Here is a 23,100-nt window from a genome sequence, read left to right on the forward strand (position 1 = left end):
CGCAGAAGGACTGGACCCTCATATTTATAATTTGATTTGGACCATGTTTGACCTTCGTAGTAAACACCATGTATATATTTACACTGGTTTATGTCATTGTTATTCTTATCTTATTTTGACTATGGCAGGAACACCTATATAAATCACTTTATTGAGGTTCTCATACTTCACATCATGGCGCCCGTATACACACTGATTCTATCATCCTTTGTTGTGAATAAGTCCGTTTTTTATTTTTGTGACACCTATGAGTCATGTTTATGGTCACCGCGCGCTGTTCGGCGTTCGGATCCGTGAGAGTGAACACGATCGGGAGAGTTGATCCATCTAGCAATCGTCTTCGTGGTAGCAGGTACGAGATATCACTATCAGCATAGGGCTATTTTAGGTTGATTCACTTGAGACGGTATATTGACTGTGCTTTATTCATTCTTTTCAGACCGCTACTTATATTTTTGGGCCAAGCTTGGTGCATGAGAAGAATGGTTTTTCATTGGTAATGGACTTATGCTAGAAACCTAAGGTTGGTTTGAGCGATATGCGTCGAGTTAAAACATAGTGCTTCTCTTTCAAAACGTTTTGTTAGACAGACAACCACTGATTCTACTTTCATTGAAAAAGTTTTGTTGTTAGATTTACGAGACAACAGGGTTTGAGAAAAGGTCCTTGAGGTGTATTCGTTAACGCACTGCTAACGCAAATGCGTGTGCTGTTTTTTAATTCACCAGGAATCACCATATTTTGCCCCGAGAGGAAGGATTTTGAACATGTCTTCGTATCGTCGAGGCTCTGTTTATTTTAGGTTTCAAGTGAGTCTGTCGTTCCTCAGCCATATGTTATTTGTTTCATGTCCATACCGAACGAGCGGGTCATTTCCAGTTTTTGTTTATATTTCAGCACATCGAGGCACACTGCCCTTTGTGCCCTGAGCAGAAAGATTAGCAACGTGCTCCCGCTTCACTAAGCCATTGTTTTTCATCAACTTCAAGTGAGTTCATTGTGAAAATGTTATAGGTTGCAATCTCGTGTCCATCTTGAACACTCTGGCCACTTTTGGTTCACTTATATTGTATATTTCAGCACACCACAGCGTCACGTTTTCTCTTGTCCGGACACTCCTGCAATTACATCTTGTTTTCCTGTCGTCTTTTACACTAACACAAGTGAGTGAAATGTTGATTATCATCTTTTGATCAATGGCATGTAAATCACATGATATATGGTTCTCATTATTTTTATGATTCTCCTTACTTCATGTTTTAGGCAAGCATTGTTCTAAAGCCTTTTTAACATCATGTTGTTCGCTGTAGTGAATTGTAAACTGTACAGTTGAAGGTCCTTCAATAGAGTAAAAAGTGCATTATGTTTGTTTTTCAGGTATCGCCCCTGACGAAGGGCCGCGAGGCCCGAAATGCATTGGGCAAGGGCAATCTGTGAGATAAAATAGGATTCTTGATAGGATTCTTGATGTGATTCAAACATTTGAGTTCTTAACATGTTGAATTTCAAGTAGAATTCCAGAATCATGAACATTATGACTTAAAATAATGTGTTGAAGATAGTAAAAAAATACGTATTGATTCAAACTTTACATGGTTGTTGTGTCTTTTATATATAAACTGCATATTTGATTATTTGTTGAATATCCAATTTGGACAGGCAACTGTGCGCAGAGGCCAAGCGGTTTCGCTTGACCATATTTTATATTAAGTAACTGGCGCAGTATGGGCATTGCGTCTACCTCTGCAGCACGCATAGTATAACATATATTTAGTTATTTAATTTCTCATTGAGTAATGTGCATTTAGCAAAGGTGTGCCTCTCCCACCACTAATTTCTGTGTCTACCCTGCCCCATTTTCGCATTTTGCGGCATTTGTTTTTGGTTTCTTGTGCTTCGGTTCTACAGAGGCACAAGATGGCTGCCAACAGTTCCTGATTTTGACTGTTGTCAGCCAATTAGCATACAGTTCGTGCACGGCAGGGTGCGGATCCACCACACCCATAGATATATAAATGACTTTAACTGTCATTTTCTCAGGAACTACTGAACGGATTTACACCAAATAAGCAAAAGGCACCTGTCTGAACTGAGGACTATCTCTTTGCCAACTTTGCTGTAATTCCCTTCAGCATTTCGGGCTGTAGCTGCGGCTAAAGGTCCTATGGGAAATTGCATGGGGAAAACGCGTTTTGGGACCCCCTTTTTTCTCGGCCCCGCTTAATGAATCATCATGAAACTTTCAGGATAGGAGCGGACTGGAGCTGGCCAAAAGTTTAGACAATTTTGCGCAGATTCGTCAATCGGCGCCAAAGTTATTCCAAATAGAATGTTGCGGATTTCCTATGGGTAATAGGTCCTAACTATAACTATCTACTGGTGACCGCCAGTAGATAATGTATATCTCATATGAATTGTTGATGCACTATTAACTTATACTGAAGAACCATTATACTATGAATACATGTAAATGAAACTGCAAACAAAGCCACACACTTTGCAGTGTAAATGATAATGAATACACATATTAATAAGTGCAGTTGATGGGTCAGAAAAGCAGGAAAAAGGCAAAGAACATTACAAAACTGTCTGAGAAACTCTTGACAGTTCTTGAGAAACAAACTGAAGAGACAACTAGAAGGTCCTTTAATGCAATAAACGTAAGCTAGTGTTTTGAAACTTTGTCCTGAACGGCCCCTCCTTCAATAGAATTTTGTGTAAAACACCATTTATCTTTCATTGTACTGAGAGTCCCAATGCTGAACAGAATCTATGTTTTGTAGGCAGTGTTACTAATTTCTGAAGTATGATTTATTGAAAAACACAAGATGAATTCACACATTTTGTTTCACATTGCACATCAAAAGCCACAAGAACCATTTTCACATAAAAAATTAAGTTACTGAGGCATAGTGAGCTTGTAAGACTTTTCAGAAGTGCAGCAGACTACTTTTACTGTAGAAGATGTGTACCGATCGAAAGGTTCCAAAACTTTGTTGAGTGCTACAGAGGGAGAAAGCAGAGCATATTGTACATCACGTGTAGTTTCTGGCATTTCATCTCACACTGGATGCAAGTCTGTCTTCTGAAATATTCTTTCTAGGCTGGTTTGGAAAACAATTGAAACTAAGATTGTAGCATAGTAAAAGGGCAGCATGTCCATTGACTGGTCTCGTTATTAATAGCTATTATTTACTTCTCTTCAAATCCCTCTAATTTCTTTACACAGTCCTACCACATACTGCATGCTGCAAACTTTCAGTAATATAAGTACTATGAACATGATGCTAATACTTTACACATTCTATAGTGAATGTAGCCATAACCTGGTGGTTTTAGATGGTTTCTCTTAGTGTTCATACTGTTAATGTATCCCAAATGTACATGATACTCGAAAGTTTGTATTGTTTGGCTGTGAAACCAAAAAAACTCAGATGGCAAACTGAAAGTGGACTGTTGAGTTAGAGTGTGATGAGGAGTGCAAAGTAGAAGAGGTTCTGTTTTAAAATGCAGCTCCTCATAAAGTTTTTTTGTCCTGATCTTTAGCCACTTCACTTTGTTTTCTATAATAACAAAAGCAAATCGCTTGTTATTTAGCTCTCCTCGATATCGAAGTATGTCCCACTCTAGACTCTTACTGCTCCGTAAAACTAGGCAATGGGTTACTCCCTTTGAGTCCCATGAGAAGGTCACTTTATCCAGTCTGTAGGGGATGGTAAGTAAAAATATGATAGCACATTGCATATTTTGGGATAGACTCTTTCGTCTGTGGTTACCAATGAAGATATTGTTAACCATAGGTGGCTTTGTTTTAAAAGGATACATCATAAGAGTAATGATCCTGTTTGGAACACCTAGGCGTGCTTTACGTCCTGGGGAATGTGCTTGATCCGGAACACCTAGGCGTGCTTTACGTCCTGGGGAATGTGCTTGATTCGGAACACCTAGGCGTGCTTTACGTCCTGGGGAATGTGCTTGATCCGTAAGGGCTTATTAGATATGAATCGGTGTTAAATTCTTTGTCTAGTTGCTATTTAATTTTGAGATTGATAGAACATATTGGTGATGTTCTAACTCCGTGCAATTTTAACTTGACATATGGTCAGATACGTATCACTGACATAATAAACAGGGCCGACTGCCCTTGTAGTATAGGTACTTATTAACAAGGGAGGACAATACAGCCTTAAGAGAGAGCCCCCGCTTAATATTACCACGTAGTATTGCAGGCTGATGGACCTACTGGAGTGACCCCAATGAGGACGCAACGCCTTTTGCTGTTTGTCAGGCTTTAAATTCAAGAATGGGTGGTTTAACTGAAATAAAGTACATTACTAGTTAGTGAACCGCCAATGCTATAGCTTGTAAGACCATGCAATTGCTGCTTTTATTAGCACCATGTGGTAGTTGTGTAGTATGGCCTTCTCATAATACTTTCCCCTCACTCCCGCTTTTGTTGTAACGATTCCTAGAGGTTACTCCAGTATTCACTTCAATCATGCTATATACTGTCTCTTGTACTCCAAATAACAAACGAGCACTGCATTACGTAAGAAGGTGGAACATTTTCTTTAGGATGAGGAAAGCACATGGACAGTGAATGATAAGCGCACTTGGTGGTCATCGTGCACGGCATAAAAATAATTTACACACTGACTAAAAGCAAAAACAACAGTCTTCTAACCCTGTCATAAAACGGAAAGCTGTTTATAACCCAGTATCCCAAAGTAATTAGTTGATTCATTTTATTTCACGATCAATAGCATCTTCTCAAAACGTATTGCGTGCTCCATGTCTTGTGCTTGATGTTCACTTGTTGGCACTACTTTTTAAGCATGTCAGTCTGTAGACGATTCAGTTTTAGGGATGATGAATTACTCATCTCTGCAATTCTGTAAAGCACATGTGCTACCTTATGCAAAGAGGATCAATGTATCTGTAACAGTAATGTATTCTCTGTAAAATCAATAGATACTTATGCATGGTTACATCAAGCTGTATCATGCAGTGATGGGCACAGTCTCTGGGCACTTTAAATGAAAATATGGTTTTGTTCATGTTCTAGTGATCAAAGTAAGTTTCTCCAACATCAAAGCCTAAAAAGCCCTTCTTACTACTACTTTAGTATCTGTTTTGGAAGCACACACTCTCACTGGATGTTTTTTGTTTACTGTATTTTATGGTGAATGTTTTGTGATTTTCTGTTAAATCGCATATTAGTGTGTATAAGTAAAGTGATTAGAATTGCTTAGTAAAACAGAAATGTTCATACATTCTCCATTTTTTCTATCCACACCTTGTTTCTATGCTGTAATTTGCATAAGAATCCTAGTTTTCTTTATTTATTCACAGAGAAAAAAGCTAGCTCAGATTTGGAGCAAATGGTGAAAGAAGAGAAATCCACGCCTCAGCTCGTGAGTCCAGAGCCAGAAACGGAGGTGTGTATGTCTTCGACTGTGGACAGACCTGTGGAGAAGGTAGAGGAAGAACCTGCCGAACAGCCAGTGGAAAGCCCTTCATCCAGAGCAGCTCCAGCAATGCAGCAAAAGAAAGGAAAGAAAAGGTAGAGCTGAAGTTTAAAAATATGCTTTGTCTTATCACCTCTTTTTTTTCCTTGGGGACTAAATGTACTAGAATTAAATGCACGACTTGAAAGATTGAGTGGACACACTAAAACTTATTCCAAAGGGGCAATAATCAATGTCCGGTTTTATTGAACTTGGCATGACTGTGCCTTTCCAAAAAATTAAAATGCAACAACAAAGAAACATTAAAAAAAAAGAAATGAAGACTGCTTTTTGGAAGTACAGTAAGTATAAAACCTTTTTGGCAAAACCCCTTAGGGGAGCAAAAAACGTTGACATTGCAGAAGGGAAATGGGGAGGTTTAACCCTTTGTCTGCCCTACTGATGTATTTCCACGCCTCACAAAATGGTGTCCCAAGATAGGCTTGGGACATATATATTATATACATATGTGCACAGTCTATGAAATTGTTGACTTTTGCGAGAGGCCAAGACTCGCAAGAGGCAAATATCTGAGTGGGTCATGATGCCACTCCCCTCAACAATGGTAATAAATAACATATTATACTCTGCACATAAGGTTTATGCAATGGCATTTTATCCAGTATTTGGGTGTCTTTCATAGATTCACATGCCTGAATCATTCCCCGTCGTCGAGACGGGAGTCTCCGGTATATAAAAAAGTAATGTCCTAAGACATACATAAAGAGATTAGGTCTAAGGGGCTCGCCTTAGTAACCTATCTAGGTCCTTATGCAGGAAGGACCAAACAGAGTAGGCTCCAGGGTCCCACCTTGGTAGCCTATCTGAGTCCTTTTGTAAAAAAGGACCAAAGTAAAAGAAACAACCAATCAGCAACTACCTCCCTCTAGAACCTTCCTGTGAGGAGCCTCAGTCTCTCAGATTTTCTACCGCACGTTGTGCTAGGGAGTCTCCACCTGAGTTCTCCTCAGGAATATTGGATTTTTCTTCTAACTTCACAGTTTTTTCGACTTTCTTGCTATGGCTGATGTCAAGAAGAGAGCACTTTTCCGTCCCTGTGCCTCCTGTGGTAAACTGAGGCTTCACGTGGACGACGAACATGAGGAATGCCTATATTGCCTCTATCCTCACCACCAGTCCATAGACTGCAGGATCTGCCGTAAGTTCTCCGTCAAGACCCAGAAAGACCGGGAAGGGAGACTTCTAATTTGGCTAAACAGGCTTAAGGACAAACCGGAAGGCGACCTCATTTCCGAAGGTGAGAGCATGTCTGGCGCCTCACAGTTTTCCCTGGAGAGGCCTAGGGCTTCCTCGCCTGGCCACTCAGCGACCCCTCCTAAGAAGTCCAAGAGGTCTTCAGAGGGCAAGCCTACCGTGTCTAGCAAGGACCTTCCTGTCCCCAGGAAGCAACCACTGCTTACGGTGACGACGGCGCAATCGGCGTCCACCTCATCGCTAAAGACCGTCTCTACATCAACAACGACGGTATCGACGACGATGGCGTCGTCGGCGTCATCCTCGTCGACGACTCTGACTCACTCGTCGTCATCTGGAAGGCCGCTTTCATCCTCCGCTCCGTCGACGACACGACCGTCGACGAGGACGTCGACGACGGCACCGTCGACGAGGACGTCGACGACGACACCGTCGACGAGGACATCGACGAAAGTCACACCGTCGACGAAGCCGTCGACGAAGGGCACTCCGTCGACGAAGGGTGCTCCGTCGACGACGGCGCCGACGACGAAGCAGTCGACGGCAGAAAAGCTAACTAAGGCACCGTCGACGAGAACGTCGTCGACGGACGCACCGTCGACGAAGACCATACCGACGGCTACTGGTACCTGGAAAGAATCCGAGCTCCTATCACATGCGATGGACGCTCAGACATCACATGTCTCCATCAGAATCACCAAAATACCGATTACTCCGGAGACGACATCGCCTAGTAAGGTCCAACAGCTGACGCCATCCTGCCTCTTACAGGATCAAGAACCGGAGGAGGAGATGTTTACCCAGGCCACCAGCCCCTCGGACTTGATAGTCAAGTGCCAGAGTACGGACGAAGAGCAGGAGGTTGAAGAATCAGTTCCTCCAGTTGTGCCTACCCAAGTTCACACCCAAGTGACCCCAATGGTGTGCTTGCCAGCCTCCTTAGTTTCAGACTTGCGCTTCCTCGTGCAGGACTACAAAGAGCGGTTTCCACAGAAAGCCACCTCTGCTGTTCCGCCAACTCCGCAGCCAGCTGTGACCGTTCCCCTGCAGGTGCCAAGACATAAGCCCCCTCCACTGGTTCTTCCTAGGACACAGGACCCTGCTCAAGACCCCGTCTCGTCCGAGGAAGAGGAAAGGGAACATGAAGAAGGAGAAGTCCGAGATGATGATACGGACGTGGATGCAGACCAAGACTATGTCACTCACTCTCCAGCCTCTCCGGAGCCACAATCCTCTGAGTCTCCACCTGCAGATATTGGAGGTTTCCATAACCTCATGGAAAGGGCAGCCAAAAGATTCCACATGTCCATGGAATCTCAGGAAACTGAATGTTTTCTCTATGACTTTAAAGAACAAACAAAGAAAACTACAAGATCGATCCCGATCATTGATTATCTACTTAAACAGGGCAAGCAGCTCATGCAGTCTCCAGCCTCCCTGCAGGTAATCGTACCCAGATTGGACAAAAAATACAGAGCTACGTCATCAGCTCCAGCATGCCTTACGGGTCACCCCAAGGCGGACTCTGTGGTCACCCAGGCGGCGCAGAAGAACTCGCGTAACCCTGCATCACCTTTATCGACTCCACCAGATAAAGAAGGCAGGAAGTTGGATGCAGTTGGGAAACGTTTTTCCACTACCTCTGCGACAACGGTGAAGATCGCCAATTCCATCGCTCTTCTCGGGCGTTACAACCGCCAACTCTGGGCGGACATCGCGCCCTACATTGCCGACCTGCCAGACGATCTTAAAGCGGAGGCACATTCGCTCCTCCTCGAGGGCCAAACATCGGCTTCAGAACTGATCGACTGCGCCATTGACGTGGCCATGACTGGATTCAGGCAGCTGGCGGGCGCCGCTGTCCTAAGACGCCAAGGCTGGCTTAAGGCCACCTCTTTCAGACAGGAGGTCCAGACCAAAATTTTAGATATGCCTTATGATGGTGATCATCTGTTCAGCGAGAAGATTGACGAAGCCCTCACGGCAATTAAGAAGGACACCGACACAGCCAGAGCCCTAGGCACTCTGCAATCTCGCAATCAGTCCTTTCGTACCAACAGGGGGAGGGGACAATCCTCCTATAGAGGCTCTTATCAAAATAAATCCTCTTACTCATACTCACAGGGTAAGACGCAATTCCCACAGCGCCAAAACCAGTCGGGACGTCAGTCCTCCTTCAACAAATCGTCCTACAGAGGAAAAGGACAGAAGAGACCAACAGGCAATCGCCAATGACTCTACCAATTGGCCAGCCCCTCCACCATCGCTCTCTTTGCGACTTGGAGGAAAACTTTCCTTTTACCTTCAAAATTGGCGACAAATAACAACGGACCGGTGGGTTCTACAACTTCTTCAATTCGGCCACTCTCTGGAATTCCTCTCAAACCCCCCACGGACACCACCTGTCAAGCGTCCTCACAGACACCTACGGCTGCTTCTACAAGAACTAACTTCCATGCTCCAGAAGGGCGCAATAGAAAAGGTTCCACACGCCCAGAAGGGGGAGGGCTTCTATTCCCACTTCTTCCTCATCCACAAGAAGGGGAAGAAATGGCGACCGATCCTCGACTTGAGAGCTCTCAATGTGTTTTTAAAGAAGCAGTCGTTCCGGATGGTCACGCTACAAGAGATCCTGGGACTCCTGGAAAAAGGCGACTATATGACATCACTCGACCTACAGGACGCCTATTACCACATCCCTATTCTCAAGGGACACAGGAAGTTCCTAAGGTTTGCAGTCGCAGGGGTACACTACCAATTCCGCGTCCTCCCCTTCGGCCTCAAATCTGCTCCAAGGATCTTTACGAAATGCCTTTCTCCTGTCGCAGCCTATCTCCGCCAGCAGGGTCACCAGGTCTTCCCTTACCTGGACGACTGGCTGGTAAAGGCTCCGTCGAGAGCAGCCGCAGCAGCATCTTCCAGCGCCTGTCTGCATCTTTTCCGCCGCCTCGGCTTGACCCTCAACAAGGAAAAGTCATCCCTAACACCAACCCGAGTCATCACTTTTCTAGGAGCGACCCTGGACACGGAATGCACGAAGGCCTTTCCATCTCAGGAGAGAAAGTCGAAACTCATCTCCTTGGCCAGGTCAGTGGCATCCAAAAAGACTCTGACCGTCCGTATCTTCAAGTCGCTCCTCGGCATGATGTCGTCATGTATCCTACTCGTCCCGCACTGCCGCCTAAAAATGCGCCCCCTGCAGGAAGAACTGTCAAAACAGTGGACTCAAGCGGCGGGATCCTTCGAGGACCGCTTACGAGTCACCCAAACTATGATCAACAGTCTACAATGGTGGAGATTAGACAAACACCTGTCGCAAGGACTGCCGTTCCTGCTTCCGGCGCAACCACATATCATTACCACGGACGCATCCTTGGAGGGCTGGGGTGCAGTCCTGCAAGAACTACAGACCAATGGAAAATGGACGCCACAGGAATCCAAGCTCCACATCAACATTCTGGAGCTACGGGCAGTCTTCCTGGCGCTCCAGTCGTTCCTCCCGCGCATCCGAAACTCCCCAGTGCTAGTCAGGACAGACAACACCACGACGATGCACTACCTGAACAAACAGGGAGGGACGCGCTCGCTCTCTCTCTCTCTCGAGAATCTCAGAGAGTTTGGAACTGGCTTCTACAACATGGCATCACCCTCAAAGCCGAATACGTTCCAGGTAAAGACAACGTCCTGGCGGACGCCCTCAGCAGGGAACAGTCCCTGTCCCACGAATGGGAGTTAGACGAGAGTGCACTGGACTACATCTTCGCGAAGTGAGGGACACCACAGATAGACCTCTTCGCCACCAGGGAGAACGCCAGATGCCCAAGCTTCGCAAGCAGGCTTCCCCAACCAGGATCACTAGGGAATGCATTTTCCATAGCTTGGCAGAACGTGTTTGCTTACGCCTTTCCGCCATTCCCACTGATACCCAGGGTAATCAGGAAAATGAAATCGGAGCCCTGCACCCTGATCCTCATCGCCCCATCCTGGCCGAGGCAGCACTGGTTCACGGAGCTCCATCGTCTATCGGTCCATCCACCTCTTCGCCTACATAGCCACCCGACCCTACTCACGATGTCTCACGGGCAGGTTCTCCACCCGAACCTGGGCCCTCTGAAATTGTCAGCCTGGCTCCTGACTACCGCGAGTTCAGTCATCTAAACATACCACAAGAGTGCAAAGACGTCCTGTCCAACGCTAGAGCAGACAGCACAAAAAAGACTTATACTCTCAAGTGGAAACGCTTCTGCGTCTGGTGTGAGAAGGAAGGTCTACATCCCTTCCAGGTCACTCCCCAAAAACTCCTGCCATATCTCCTACACCTGGCGCACTCAGGCCTTGCCCATGCGTCCATCAAGGTCCACTTGGCAGCAATTTCTAGGTTCACTCGAACTTCTAGGGGCCCCTCCCTGTGGGCGGACAGGCTCATTAAACAATTCCTAAAAGGCCTCTTTAGGTCCTTCCCTAGACCAAAACCTGTCCCTCCAACGTGGCAACTCAACGTAGTTCTTCACCAGTTGATGAAGCATCCCTTTGAGCCTATCCACAAATCGGACATCAAGTTCCTGTCGTGGAAGACAGCCCTCCTACTGGCACTAACCTCGGCCAGAAGAGTAGGCGAATTGCAAGCCCTATCCATCCAGGACCCGTTCTTACAATTCAAAGAGGACAGAGTAATCCTGCGTACTAACCCACGATTCATACCCAAAGTCCCTTCGGACTTCCATTTGAATGAGCCCGTGGTTCTTAAATCATTCTTTCCGAATCCATCTTCTCCGGCTGAGAGATCACTGCACTCTTTAGACCTTCAGAGATGCCTAAAATTCTATCTTGATAGAACAAGACAATTCAGGAAGTCATCCCAACTCTTCGTCGCATTCAGCAGACCTAGGAAGGGCATGCCCATATCAAAGCAAAGTATATCAAGATGGATCTCTTCAGCTATAACTCTCTGCCACGAGAAGGCAGGACGACCCCTGGACTCACGGGCCAAAGCCCACTCTACCAGGGCCATGTCTACGTCTGCGGCACTGTTTGCCGGAGTGCCACTCCTGGACATCTGTAGAGCGGCGACCTGGAAGTCCCCGCATACCTTTACCAGGCACTACTGCTTGGACGCAGAGCTGACGAAAGACGCAGCAGTGGGCAGAGCAGTGCTTCGCCATCTATTCCAGTGAGGTGAGCCCTCCTACTTCCCGCCATCCTTACCTGGTATGCACATTTCTTTATTACTAGATTCTGCATGACATTGTATGCTGTTGCTTATACAGTCACAAATGTTCCTTATTTGCAGGTGTATACGTTCTGTATCAACACAGGATGTGCATATTGTATTGCTTGCTACTCTGATTCAGGCATGTGAATCTATGAAAGACACCCAAATACTGGATAAGAAATGCGTTACTTACCTGTAACTGCAGTTATCCAGTATTAGTGTCTTTCATAGATTCACATGCACCCTCCCGCCTCCCCTGGCAGGACTCACCTCTCTCTAACAGGTTTACACCTACCAACTTGGTGCGTACGAAAATCTGAGAGACTGAGGCTCCTCACAGGAAGGTTCTAGAGGGAGGTAGTTGCTGATTGGTTGTTTCTTTTACTTTGGTCCTTTTTTACAAAAGGACTCAGATAGGCTACCAAGGTGGGACCCTGGAGCCTACTCTGTTTGGTCCTTCCTGCATAAGGACCTAGATAGGTTACTAAGGCGAGCCCCTTAGACCTAATCTCTTTATGTATGTCTTAGGACATTACTTTTTTATATACCGGAGACTCCCGTCTCGACGACGGGGAATGATTCAGGCATGTGAATCTATGAAAGACACTAATACTGGATAACTGCAGTTACAGGTAAGTAACGCATTTCTTCCTGCGTATTTGTTTATAAAACAATAAAAGGGATTTAAACAAAACCACAATTTAAGGGGTTAAATTAGGACTGTATGGTAAAATCACATTGAAGAAGTCCTGTTACTATTAGGAGAGTTGCGTACATGAGTAAAGTATTTATTACTTGAAGTGCTTTCCGTTGTAAGTTAACCTCCGCTCTTGAATAAACTCAAATTTGACTTTGGGCTGTAGTAATAAATGTATGAATATGCATTGTTTAGTACAAGTTCACTTGATAACGTGTTATTGAGCTACAATTGTTTTTAGAGCCATAAAATAAATACACGCACGCACGTCCCCCCCCCATCTCAACCCCCCAAATAATACTGTAGGCTCTGTATTCTTAAGGAGGGACAGTCTCTTGTTGGTAGTGGTGTGAAGGAGTCGGCTGGGGCCCAACAAGCTCCTGAATGAAGTTGGAATGAGCAGTCAGATTACCTCTTCCATCTTCACATTCATGTCTAATGGACTGGAGAGGATTTTCCACACCCTGCTAGGTCATTCATAAGTGTTGAGATTGTGGGGTGGGGCTATGGGAGGGGCTACGGCCAGCAATTACTGCCTCCAGCTCCCATCCCCGCCCCCTCCCCCCGCAACGCCCTCCAAAGTTATCCCACTTTTTATGTATCTGGATATGTTTGGAGAAGCCTAGCTCCAACTACCATCCCATTCAAAATTCATCAAACTTCATCAACAGAATTAAAAACAGGAGGTGTACACTAAAATGAGGAGAACTAGGACTGTTTGCTCACCCTCCCCTTCAAACCCCACTTCCTGGTTAATTTCTCTGTAATTCTGGATAGTTCCTTTCTCCCACAATGCTCCTCAGAACAGAACCAAGTCTAACTGGCATAAGGCTAAGTCTAATATGAGATGCCATGTTGGGCAAAACAATGATGGCCTGGTATGTGGCACAAAGTAATTACGAGTGGCTTAGATTAATTAAAGCATTCTATTTATCCCTCTGTAGGTAGTGCCTGAAACATAGCATGCACTGTCGCTTACAAGACATTTTGTTAATGTACATGGGACTTCGAGCCCGCCCATTGCTTACCATTGGTTGGCTTCCTTATCATTTTCATTTCCTTGTGTTTGAGGCATATGAGCTGCAGATCTCACACTGTGCATTAGATCGCCTCCTGGTGTTGGGCTCAGATCATTGCATGTTGTTGTAGTCTTTGGAAGAAGTCTTTGTAGTCACGAGATAGGTGACTCCTCTCTTGGACGATAGTGGGCATGGGCATCGACTCCATCCTTAGATGTTTTTTTCCTCTACTGGGCTCGGATGAAACTTTTCCGCTCCGGTTCGAAATCTACTTTTCAGTACTTCGACGCGTAAAATTTTCTTCAAACTTCAACAAACGCCTCTCAATATTGATAGACATTGACTCAACTTCATTAGCTCGATTCCGGTCGTCGACGCGGGCCGTTGGGCCTACCCACGCCGTGAGGCCTACACCTCATGGAAAGGACGCCATTCAAAAGATGCCCCGAGTGTGGAGCAAAATTTCCACACAGTGACCAACACGAGGTCTGCAACCTGTGCTTATCGCCAGAACACGACAAATTCAGCTGCACAGCCTGTGCATCCTTTCGATCAAAAAAGACCATTCGAGACCGGAGGGCCCTTTGGCGCGATATGCAGGGATCAGCTCCGGAACCAGTGGATATCTTCGACGAAGGTCCATGCGTCCCAGAAGAAGATTCTGATGATCTCCAGATCGTGTCCGAGGCAGATGAATCCGATGACTTCATACCTTCGGGTCAACGCGTGAGTACCACTGCCCCTACCCCAGCCGAAACACCAAAGTCGAAGGCAAAGGTCAACACTCCGCTTGCGGGGCCCAGTCGAGACCGAAAAAACACTCCGAAAGCCCCGCCATCGAGCCCGGCTCCGAAGAAAATAATGAATCCTTCCGTTAGCTCCATACCAAGCAAACCGCATGTGCCGATACCACCTAACGAAGCCTGTTTCCGATGCCCCAAAAACAGCTTCCACTCCGAAACCGATACCCTCGATGCCGAAACAGGCAGAGCCTGCTTCCGATGCTTCCAAGTCCACGAAACAGGCTTCGGCTCCAAAGACAATATCTTCAGTGCCGACATATTTTCCAAAGGACTCCACATCAGCTCCTAAGGCTAAAGACGAGCAACAAACAGGTTCAAAACCCAAAAAATCGGCGCCTATGGCTGTGCCTCAAGATGAGGAGCTTTTCCAACCAGATCCTTTACAAAAAAGTATCTTTATTGATCCAGAAACAGGACATGTTTCCACTACACCACACAGGAAGAGGAAGTCTGATACAGCACCTACACCTCCAGTGCCTGTTAAGAAGAAGGACTCTGCCACATCTCCTATGCACCCTTCTTCTGTATCTCCTTCTCCTCTTCCTTTAAACATTTCACCTCAACATTCTCCTCCTCATTCTCCACCACATACACCTCCTCAGGATGTTGATGTTGATGATGAGTATAGCATGGGGGGAGGGAGAGACCCAGATGACCCTTTTCTCTACCCAAAAGGTTCACCAGACTGGGAGTATCCAAACCCACAGGACGTACCAGATATTCCTGACCCACATACATATCCATCTAAATCTTCTCCTCCAGAAGACAATATTGGGTTTGGACACTTAATTAATAGAGCTGCCATCTATCACAGTGTCATGAGGCATTCAGATGAGGCAGAGGAAGATTTTTCATTAGACACTTTTGACCACTCCCAAAAATCTGTGCAAATACTGCCAATGATTAAAGGAGTCATTAAGCATGCACCAGAAGTGTTTAAAGATCCTGTACGAGCTAAAATCATGAACCCAAGAATAGAGAAAAAGTACAGAGCGGCTCCTGGGGACCCTGCCTACATTAAAGGACGGCTACCCTTAGACTCCCTAGTAGTTTCAAATGCTAGGAAAAGAGCAAATTCCCAAACATCAGGCGAAGCACCACCTCCTGATAAAGAATCAAAGATCATAGACGCTTCAGGGAAAAGAATAGCTGCCCAAGCTGGCAATACATGGTGCAACGCTAACACACAGGCTCTCCTCGCAAGATAAGACAGGGCTCACCATGATCAGTTAAAAAAGATCTTACAACATCTACCTAACCAATATAAGGCACAAGCAAATTACCTCATACAAGAGAGTAAGCTTATATCAAATGCCTCCATTAAATGCACACTTGATGTAGCAGACACTGCATCCAGAGCAATAAACACCAGTGTCCTCCTTAGACATCACGCGTGGCTACGCATGTCAGGATTTAAGCAAGAAGTGCAAACTACTATCTTAAATCAACCATTCAACCAACAACAATTGTTTGGTCCAGAGGTAGACACAGCACTTGAAAAAGTGAAGAAATACTCTGACACAGCGAAGTCTATGGTAGCTCTGCAGTCCACTCAAGCACGAGGCTCCTTTCGTCGCTTCTTCTACAGAGAAGGCTACAAACAAGCTGGAGCAGACAATTCAGCTTCCTTTAAAACAAATACACAAACATCCTCCAATAGAGGATACTTTAGAGAAGGCTACAGAGGCAACAACAACCAGGGAAGAGGTCGAGGAAATAACAATAATCGAACCTCTCCCAACACAAACAGTGACTTCCTTCTGCTTCCCCAACAGCATTCCACTCATGTAGGGGGCGGACTAACACAGTTCCTACCTGTCTGGAATTCCATCACAACAGACAAGTGGGTAAGACAAATTATCCAGTATGGTTACTGCCTAGAGCTTACAGCTACCCCTTCACATATACCACCCAGACAGCGTCCAATGTCCACAGAACATCTAACGCTGCTCCAACAAGTGGTTCTCTCATTGCTGCAAAAAGATGCAATAGAGCAGGGGATTACTCGCTCTATTTCCTAATACCCAAAAAGGACGGAACACTAAGACCAATTCTAGACCTAAGGCCTCTCAATCTGTATATACACTCAAATCATCTTCACATGATCACTTTACAACAAGGGCTCCCATTGTTGCAACAAGGCGATTTCCTAACCACACTAGACCTCAAGGACGCCTACTTCCACATTCCCATACTTCCTTCTCACAGGAAGTATCTCAGATTTGTACTAGAAGGACATCCCTATCAGTTCAAAGTCCTTCCATTCGGGGTCACAACTGCACCACAAGTGTTTACAAAGTGCCTAGCAGGAGTAGTAGCACTTCTCAGAAGACAACATATCCACGTCTTCCCATACTTAGACGATTGGCTCATAAAAGCCAAGTCATTCAATCCGTGTGTCCAACACACATCTCAAACAATTCAAACATTGCACAACTTGGGGTTCACAATCAATTGCACCAAGTCACATCTCCAGCCCTCTCATGTTCATCAATACCTAGGGGCTATGATAAACACTGATACAGCTCTAGCTTATCCCAGTCTAGCCAGGATACAGAGCATTCAAGCCTTAATCGCAAAGTTTCAAAACCAACACTCTCTCCTAGCCAGAGTGTTCATACAACTAATAGGCATGATGGCATCTTGCATTTTTACTGTACCATATGCAAGACTGCAAATGCACCCATTGCAGGAATGTCTAGCACATCAGTGGAATCAGGCTCAAGGACAACTTACAGACCTGGTGTTGGTGGACAGCCGCTCACATCGCTCTCTGCAGTAGTGGAACACCAAAAACTTGTCCAAAGGGCGGCCATTCCTCGAACCTATGCGACAGATAGTACTGACAACAGACTCATCCCTCACAGGATGGGGAGCCCATCTGCTCCACCATACCACTAAGGTAAAATGGACCGCTCAACAAAAGGTGCTTCACATCAATCAACTAGAACTGCTAGCAATATTCCTAGCACTAAAGTCCTTCTTGTACAGAACAAAGCTTCTTGATCCGGACGGACATGACAGCCTTGTACTATATTCAAAAGCAAGGAGGTACACATTCCTTCCTACTGTCCCAGCTCGCACAGAACATTTGGAGATGGACCATTCCACAAAAGATATACCTGCTTGCAGAACACCTTCCAGGAGTTCACAATCAGATAGCAGATCTGTTAAGTCGACAGACACAACAGTTTCACGAATGGGAACTACATCTGCAAGTTCTTCTACCATTCTTTCACAAGTGGGATCATCCAGACATAGATTTGTTTGCCACACACGAAAACACAAAATGCCCAACCTTCGCCGCCAGGTTTCCACACCCACTGTCCATGGGTAATGCGATATGGATGAACTGGTCAGGCAGATTTGCGTACGCTTTTCCGCCAATCCCACTAATACCACTAGTAGTACGCAAGCTCAGACAACAATCTCTCAAATTGATCCTGGTAGCTCCCACATGGGCACACCAACCATGGTTCACCACACTGCTAGAACTATCTCTAGTTCCACACCAAAGACTGTCTGACACCATCCATGCTAACGCAGAACCATAGAGACAGCAGACATCCACATCCAAGTCAACTGAATCCGGCGATCTGGCTCCTGAAGTCTTAGAGTCTGGCTACCTTAACCTGCCACCAGACTGTATGAATATCATTAAAGAAGCCAGAAGAACTACTACTAGAGCTTGCTATGCTGCAAAATGGAAAATATTTGCCATTTACTGCACAAATAATCAAATAGATCTTCTATATGCTTCCATCCAGAATATCGTCTGTTACCTTCTCCATTTACAAAGATGTAGCATATTCATCTATACGTTTACATCTTGCAGTCATTGCAGCATATCTACAAAATAGACAACATATGTCGTTATTTAGAGTACCTGCAATCAAAGCTTTCATGGAAGGATTAAAACTAATCATTCCTCCTAGGTTACCACCCTCTCCAGTGTGGAACCTAAACATTGTTCTTACCAGGCTCATGGGGCCCCCCTTTGAACCTTTACATAAGTGTGCACTGCAATTCCTTACATGGAAAACCGTGTTCCTTATTGCTATTACCTCTCTTGGGAGAGTTAATGAGATTCAAGCTTTAACTATACAAGAACCATTTTTACAATTACACCGTAACAAGGTGGTTTTACAAACTAATCCAAAATTACTTCCTAAAGTAATTACTCCTTTTCATCTAAATCAATCAGTAGAGTTGCCAGTGGTTTTTCAAAACCCGGACTCTGTAGCACAAAGAGCTCTACACACACTATATGTAAAAAGAGCTCTTCTCTATTACATTGTTAGGACCAAGTCCTTTCGTAAAACAAAGCACCTGTTTGTAGCTTTCTCTCCACCACATAAAGGCAACCCCATCTCTAAAGCTGGAATTGCAAGGTGTATTGTAAAATGTATACAAATATGCTATCACAAAGCTAAACGTACATTAACTGTTCCTCCTAGAGCCCACTCCACACGCAAACTAGGAGCCTCCATGGCTTTCTTAGGGAACATTCCCCTAGAAGACATCTGCAAGGCAGCACCATGGTCTACAACATACACCTTCACTAAACACTACTGTGTTGATGTGCAAGACAAGCCGCAAGCTGCAGTAGGTCAAGCTGTCCTCAAAACTCTCTTTCAAACTAATGCAACAGATACAGGTGACCACCGCTAGGGGAGATACTGCTATACAATCAATGCACAGTGTGAGATCTGCAGCTCATATGCCTCGAACGGAAAATGCTACTTACCAGTAAGCATCTGTTCTTGGCATGTAGAGCTGCAGAGTCTCACACGCCCACCCGCCTCCCCGGGGCCTGTATCTGTTCCAGTTCTATCTTAATTAGATACACACACATGGACATCCCTTTTTCTATTTCTAATAACTCCATCATTTCCCATCATGGCGAAAAACAATCTAAGGATGGAGTCGATGCCCATGCGCACTATCGTCCAAGGGAGGATTCACCTATCTCGTGACTACAAAGAATTCTTCCAGACTACAACAACATGCAATCACCGAGCCCAACACCAGGTGGCGATCTAATGCACAGTGTGAGACTCTGCATCTCTACATGCCAAGAACAGATGCATACTGGTAAGTAGCATTTTTCTTCTCTTTGGTCAGTGATTGCCAGCTTCACTTCTCTTCATGTGTTAGTCTTTTCCCTGGAACATTTGCCCAAGTACTGCTTACTTTCAGCATCCTTTCTTCCACTGCTCCCCCTTTCGTTTGTTGCCCCTTTGTCCTTGTTGCTCCCTTGTTGCTTCATTGTTTTTCTGCCCCCAGTACCCCAAATTGTTATTTCTGTCCCCTGCCCCCTCTCTTACCCTTCTGCATTCTTGCTTATCCAGTCTCCTTCCTAACCTAATCTGGTATGGCACAGTGGTAAAAAAAGGAATGGACTGAGATGTGGGCGAAGTAATTATGTCAGTGGCTAAGATTATTTCATGCAATCCATTCACCACTTTGTTGTAATCTTCATTGTGATGCCTTCCATATGGTGAAAATGCCCTAGATGTGGGTCCTGTGCTCATTGTGCCACTGGAATCAAGTTGCATCCAACTGAAGAGGCCCAAATAGACCTAGACTAGTATTGGGGTGCTTGTGTACTCGTTCAGAAAAGACCTTGCTTGGCAGTTCAGGCTGGACAGTTCCTACGGGAGCGCATATAATATGCTGAAAAGTAACAGATACTGTAGAAATGTACTCTCTGGAAATGTAATGCAAATACGTTAGAATAAATATGTAAAATGTCTGTGGAATGAAGGTGTGGTCATTTGAGTAATAGCACAAGATCTATATAGAAAACCAACTAATGAGGCTTCTGACAAACTTAAACTATCATTTTCTGGAATAAACACATAAGAATGTATCTGCGTATAGACATGCCACACCACTATTGGCAGAAAGAGAACGTCTGTATTGTGCAGTGTTAATGGTATAATACCAAGTGAAAAATAAAGGAACTTTTCTAACAAACCCCATGAACAAAGTTTGTGGTAGAGACTGAATGACTAACTTAGAATTGCCCTTTCATTTTTACTTTATCTGATTTATAGAACTCAATAGGAATGGACACACAAAGTGATATGTAAACACAGGTTTTGTCTGTGGAGTCAAAGGTTTAAAAGACTGATATCCATAAAACAATCTGTACCAATTTAGACAAGTGCAGGAAGGCGTAAAACAAACTGTACCAATTTAGACAAGTGCAGGAAGGCGTACCTGTCTCATTCCAATACTCCTTACTGCTTGGAACTTGCAGATCAAGTAACCAATGCATACCTCAAAGGAGTTCCTAACTTGCAATGTTTGCCATCAGTTTAGTGAGAGAAAGCATCCCAAACTTGAATTGTGATTAATCTTTAAATTTGAAAACATTTACATATAGATGCAGTTAGCAACACACACTAAATACACAAAGCAATGTTTTTGCTTAGCAGCAACAGGAAAATAATATTCTCCCAGAAACCTTTAAAAGTCGCTGGTGAATAGAAGTTCATATTTTTCCTTTCTCAATAAAATGCTCATCGCCTCATAAACATTTCTGACTTGCATTTGCTGTAAAAAGGGACCAAAGCCCATCATAGCAAGGTATTTTGTGTTGGGTTATAACCTACATTGCTTAGTTCCATGATAAAATGGATATAAAAATGCTATGCACACTTAACTCCAAACAATGATCAGTGTCGTCCATGGAGGGACCTCTCACAATATTCGCATTATAATATCGACCTTTGCTAACCTTTATATTTCACAGTATCGCTGACCAAAATATAAAGGTAAGTAGATGTGGAGTTAAATATATTACTTATAGATTTGTAGTTTAAAAAGATAGATATCGGGGCCAAGTAAAAAGGTGGGGTCTCAAAACACAAAATCCCCATGCATTTTCCATGGACTTCTTTAAGAAGCTCTACTGCTAAAACTGCTGAACGGAATTACACCAGCTAGATCTTGGTCAATAGAGTGCACTTTTTGGGATTTGGTGTAAATCCATTCAGTAGTTTTTGAAATATTAAGGTTAAAATAATTGTATTTCTAGACGGTTAGGTTAAACGGACTCTTGCAAGAGTTCCTCAAACCCAGTTAAAAAAAACTAGAGCCTTTTGACTGGCCCAGGTAGCTTTTTTTCCCCTTGGGCCAGTTCACTCCCACAAGAGAAAATATGTGCTGGCAGCCATTACAGGACTATGGGACTCAGTCCTCTGTACTAAAGTTTAAAAATAAAATGAATATAAGGGGGCAGGGTAGAGATACCAAGACCCCGAGGCCCCTTTGGGGGGCGGAACCAGAGGTACCGTGGCTGTAACATAACTTTAAAGAGGGAGGGTCATGCTTCTCCTCAACAAGCTTCCCACAAGCTCCCCACAAGCTTCTCCTCCCCTTATGCATTTTGGTCCCATGGTTAGGGTCCCCAAGGCCAAATAAGGCTAGAGGAGAGGGGCCGCATGGCATTTTTTTGTACTGTGTAGTGTCCCTGTGGCCTAATAAGACTTTGGGAGGGGGCCTGCGCAGCCCCTTCACTTTATTACATTCGCCCCTGGGAGATGGTGGGGCGGGGGCGGGGGGGTCCCCTGGGCCTATTAAGGCTCTGAGATGGGGTCTGCATGCGCCCTCACCAAATAGTAAGGTATTTGTCCCCTGGGAATGGAGTTCATGCTAAGTCTCTGGAAGGAGGTGCCACGCTCCCTTATAATTACAATAGGCCAGGGGTGATGGGGTCGCAAGGTTTTTTAAGACTCCGGATGATGGCCACACACCCTCCACCCCTATAATTAAAATATGGCCCAAGGTTTAGGGTCCTCTGGCCTATTTGGGTTTTTGGGGGTGGCCATACACTCCCTAACCTAATGTAAATATATTTGGCCCCAGGGAACGGGATCCCCGAAGCGTCTTAAGGGTTGGGGAAAGGGCCATACGCCCCCCTAGCCTATAATTTAAGTATGGCCCTGGGGGATGAAATTCCTGGACCCATTTTTCCACCCTCCCATAATGTTAATGTATTTGACCCCGGGGTATGGGGATGCCAGAACCAGTAGTGACTTGGAAAGGGGGCCTGCATACGCTTGCTCCCTTTTTAAAAACAATGGGCCTTAGGGCCAATAGTGGCTTGGGGAGGGTGATGTATGACCCCCTCCCTCGGCTAGGCATTGGCTGCTTGCAAGGGAGACTGGAAGTAGTGCCTGGTCGCAGGCCAGGTACTATGGCCAACAGCAAGCCGTTCACAGGTCAGGGTTGCTTGACTGAGAGGGATTGGCCACAGGATCTAACAGCAGGCCATACTGTGCAACCAGTATTTATTATGGTAATACAATATTACTTCACGTTAAAATTATAGTTAGCTCTGCTAAATAGAACTGTTGAATTTGTGTTTCTTTTTAGTTCAAAATGTTGTTGTCACTAACCTATTCACCTAAATAAAACGTCACTTTAACCCATTTATTTTTTCTGTGAATATATAATGTATATGCACACGCAAATACACACACATAGGTCGTTATTATTCACCTTGATATTGTGACATAGGTCCTGCCATGCTAATTATTGTCCATATTAAGCGTATGAATGATGATTGTAGCAAATGTTCTTACTTAGATGAAGCAGTCTGGAAAAAAACCTATGATTCTGCCGGGTAGGTCTTCAA

At 44.8% G+C, this 23,100-nt stretch overlaps 1 protein-coding gene across 1 annotated transcript in view; it reads left to right on the top strand.

Moving 5' to 3' along the window:
* Positions 1-23,100, top strand: part of POLD3 (DNA polymerase delta 3, accessory subunit) — a 146,995-nt gene that overhangs the window by 84,125 nt on the left and 39,770 nt on the right. Inside the window, exon 8 of the mRNA XM_086933813.1 lies at positions 5,353-5,563. Within this exon, the coding sequence (XP_086789939.1) occupies positions 5,353-5,563 (211 nt within the window). The remainder of the gene's footprint in view (positions 1-5,352; positions 5,564-23,100) is intronic.

The sequence above is a fragment of the Lissotriton vulgaris genome, chromosome 8, assembly GCF_964263255.1.
Source record: "Lissotriton vulgaris chromosome 8, aLisVul1.2, whole genome shotgun sequence".
Classification (NCBI taxonomy): Eukaryota; Metazoa; Chordata; class Amphibia; order Caudata; family Salamandridae; genus Lissotriton; species Lissotriton vulgaris.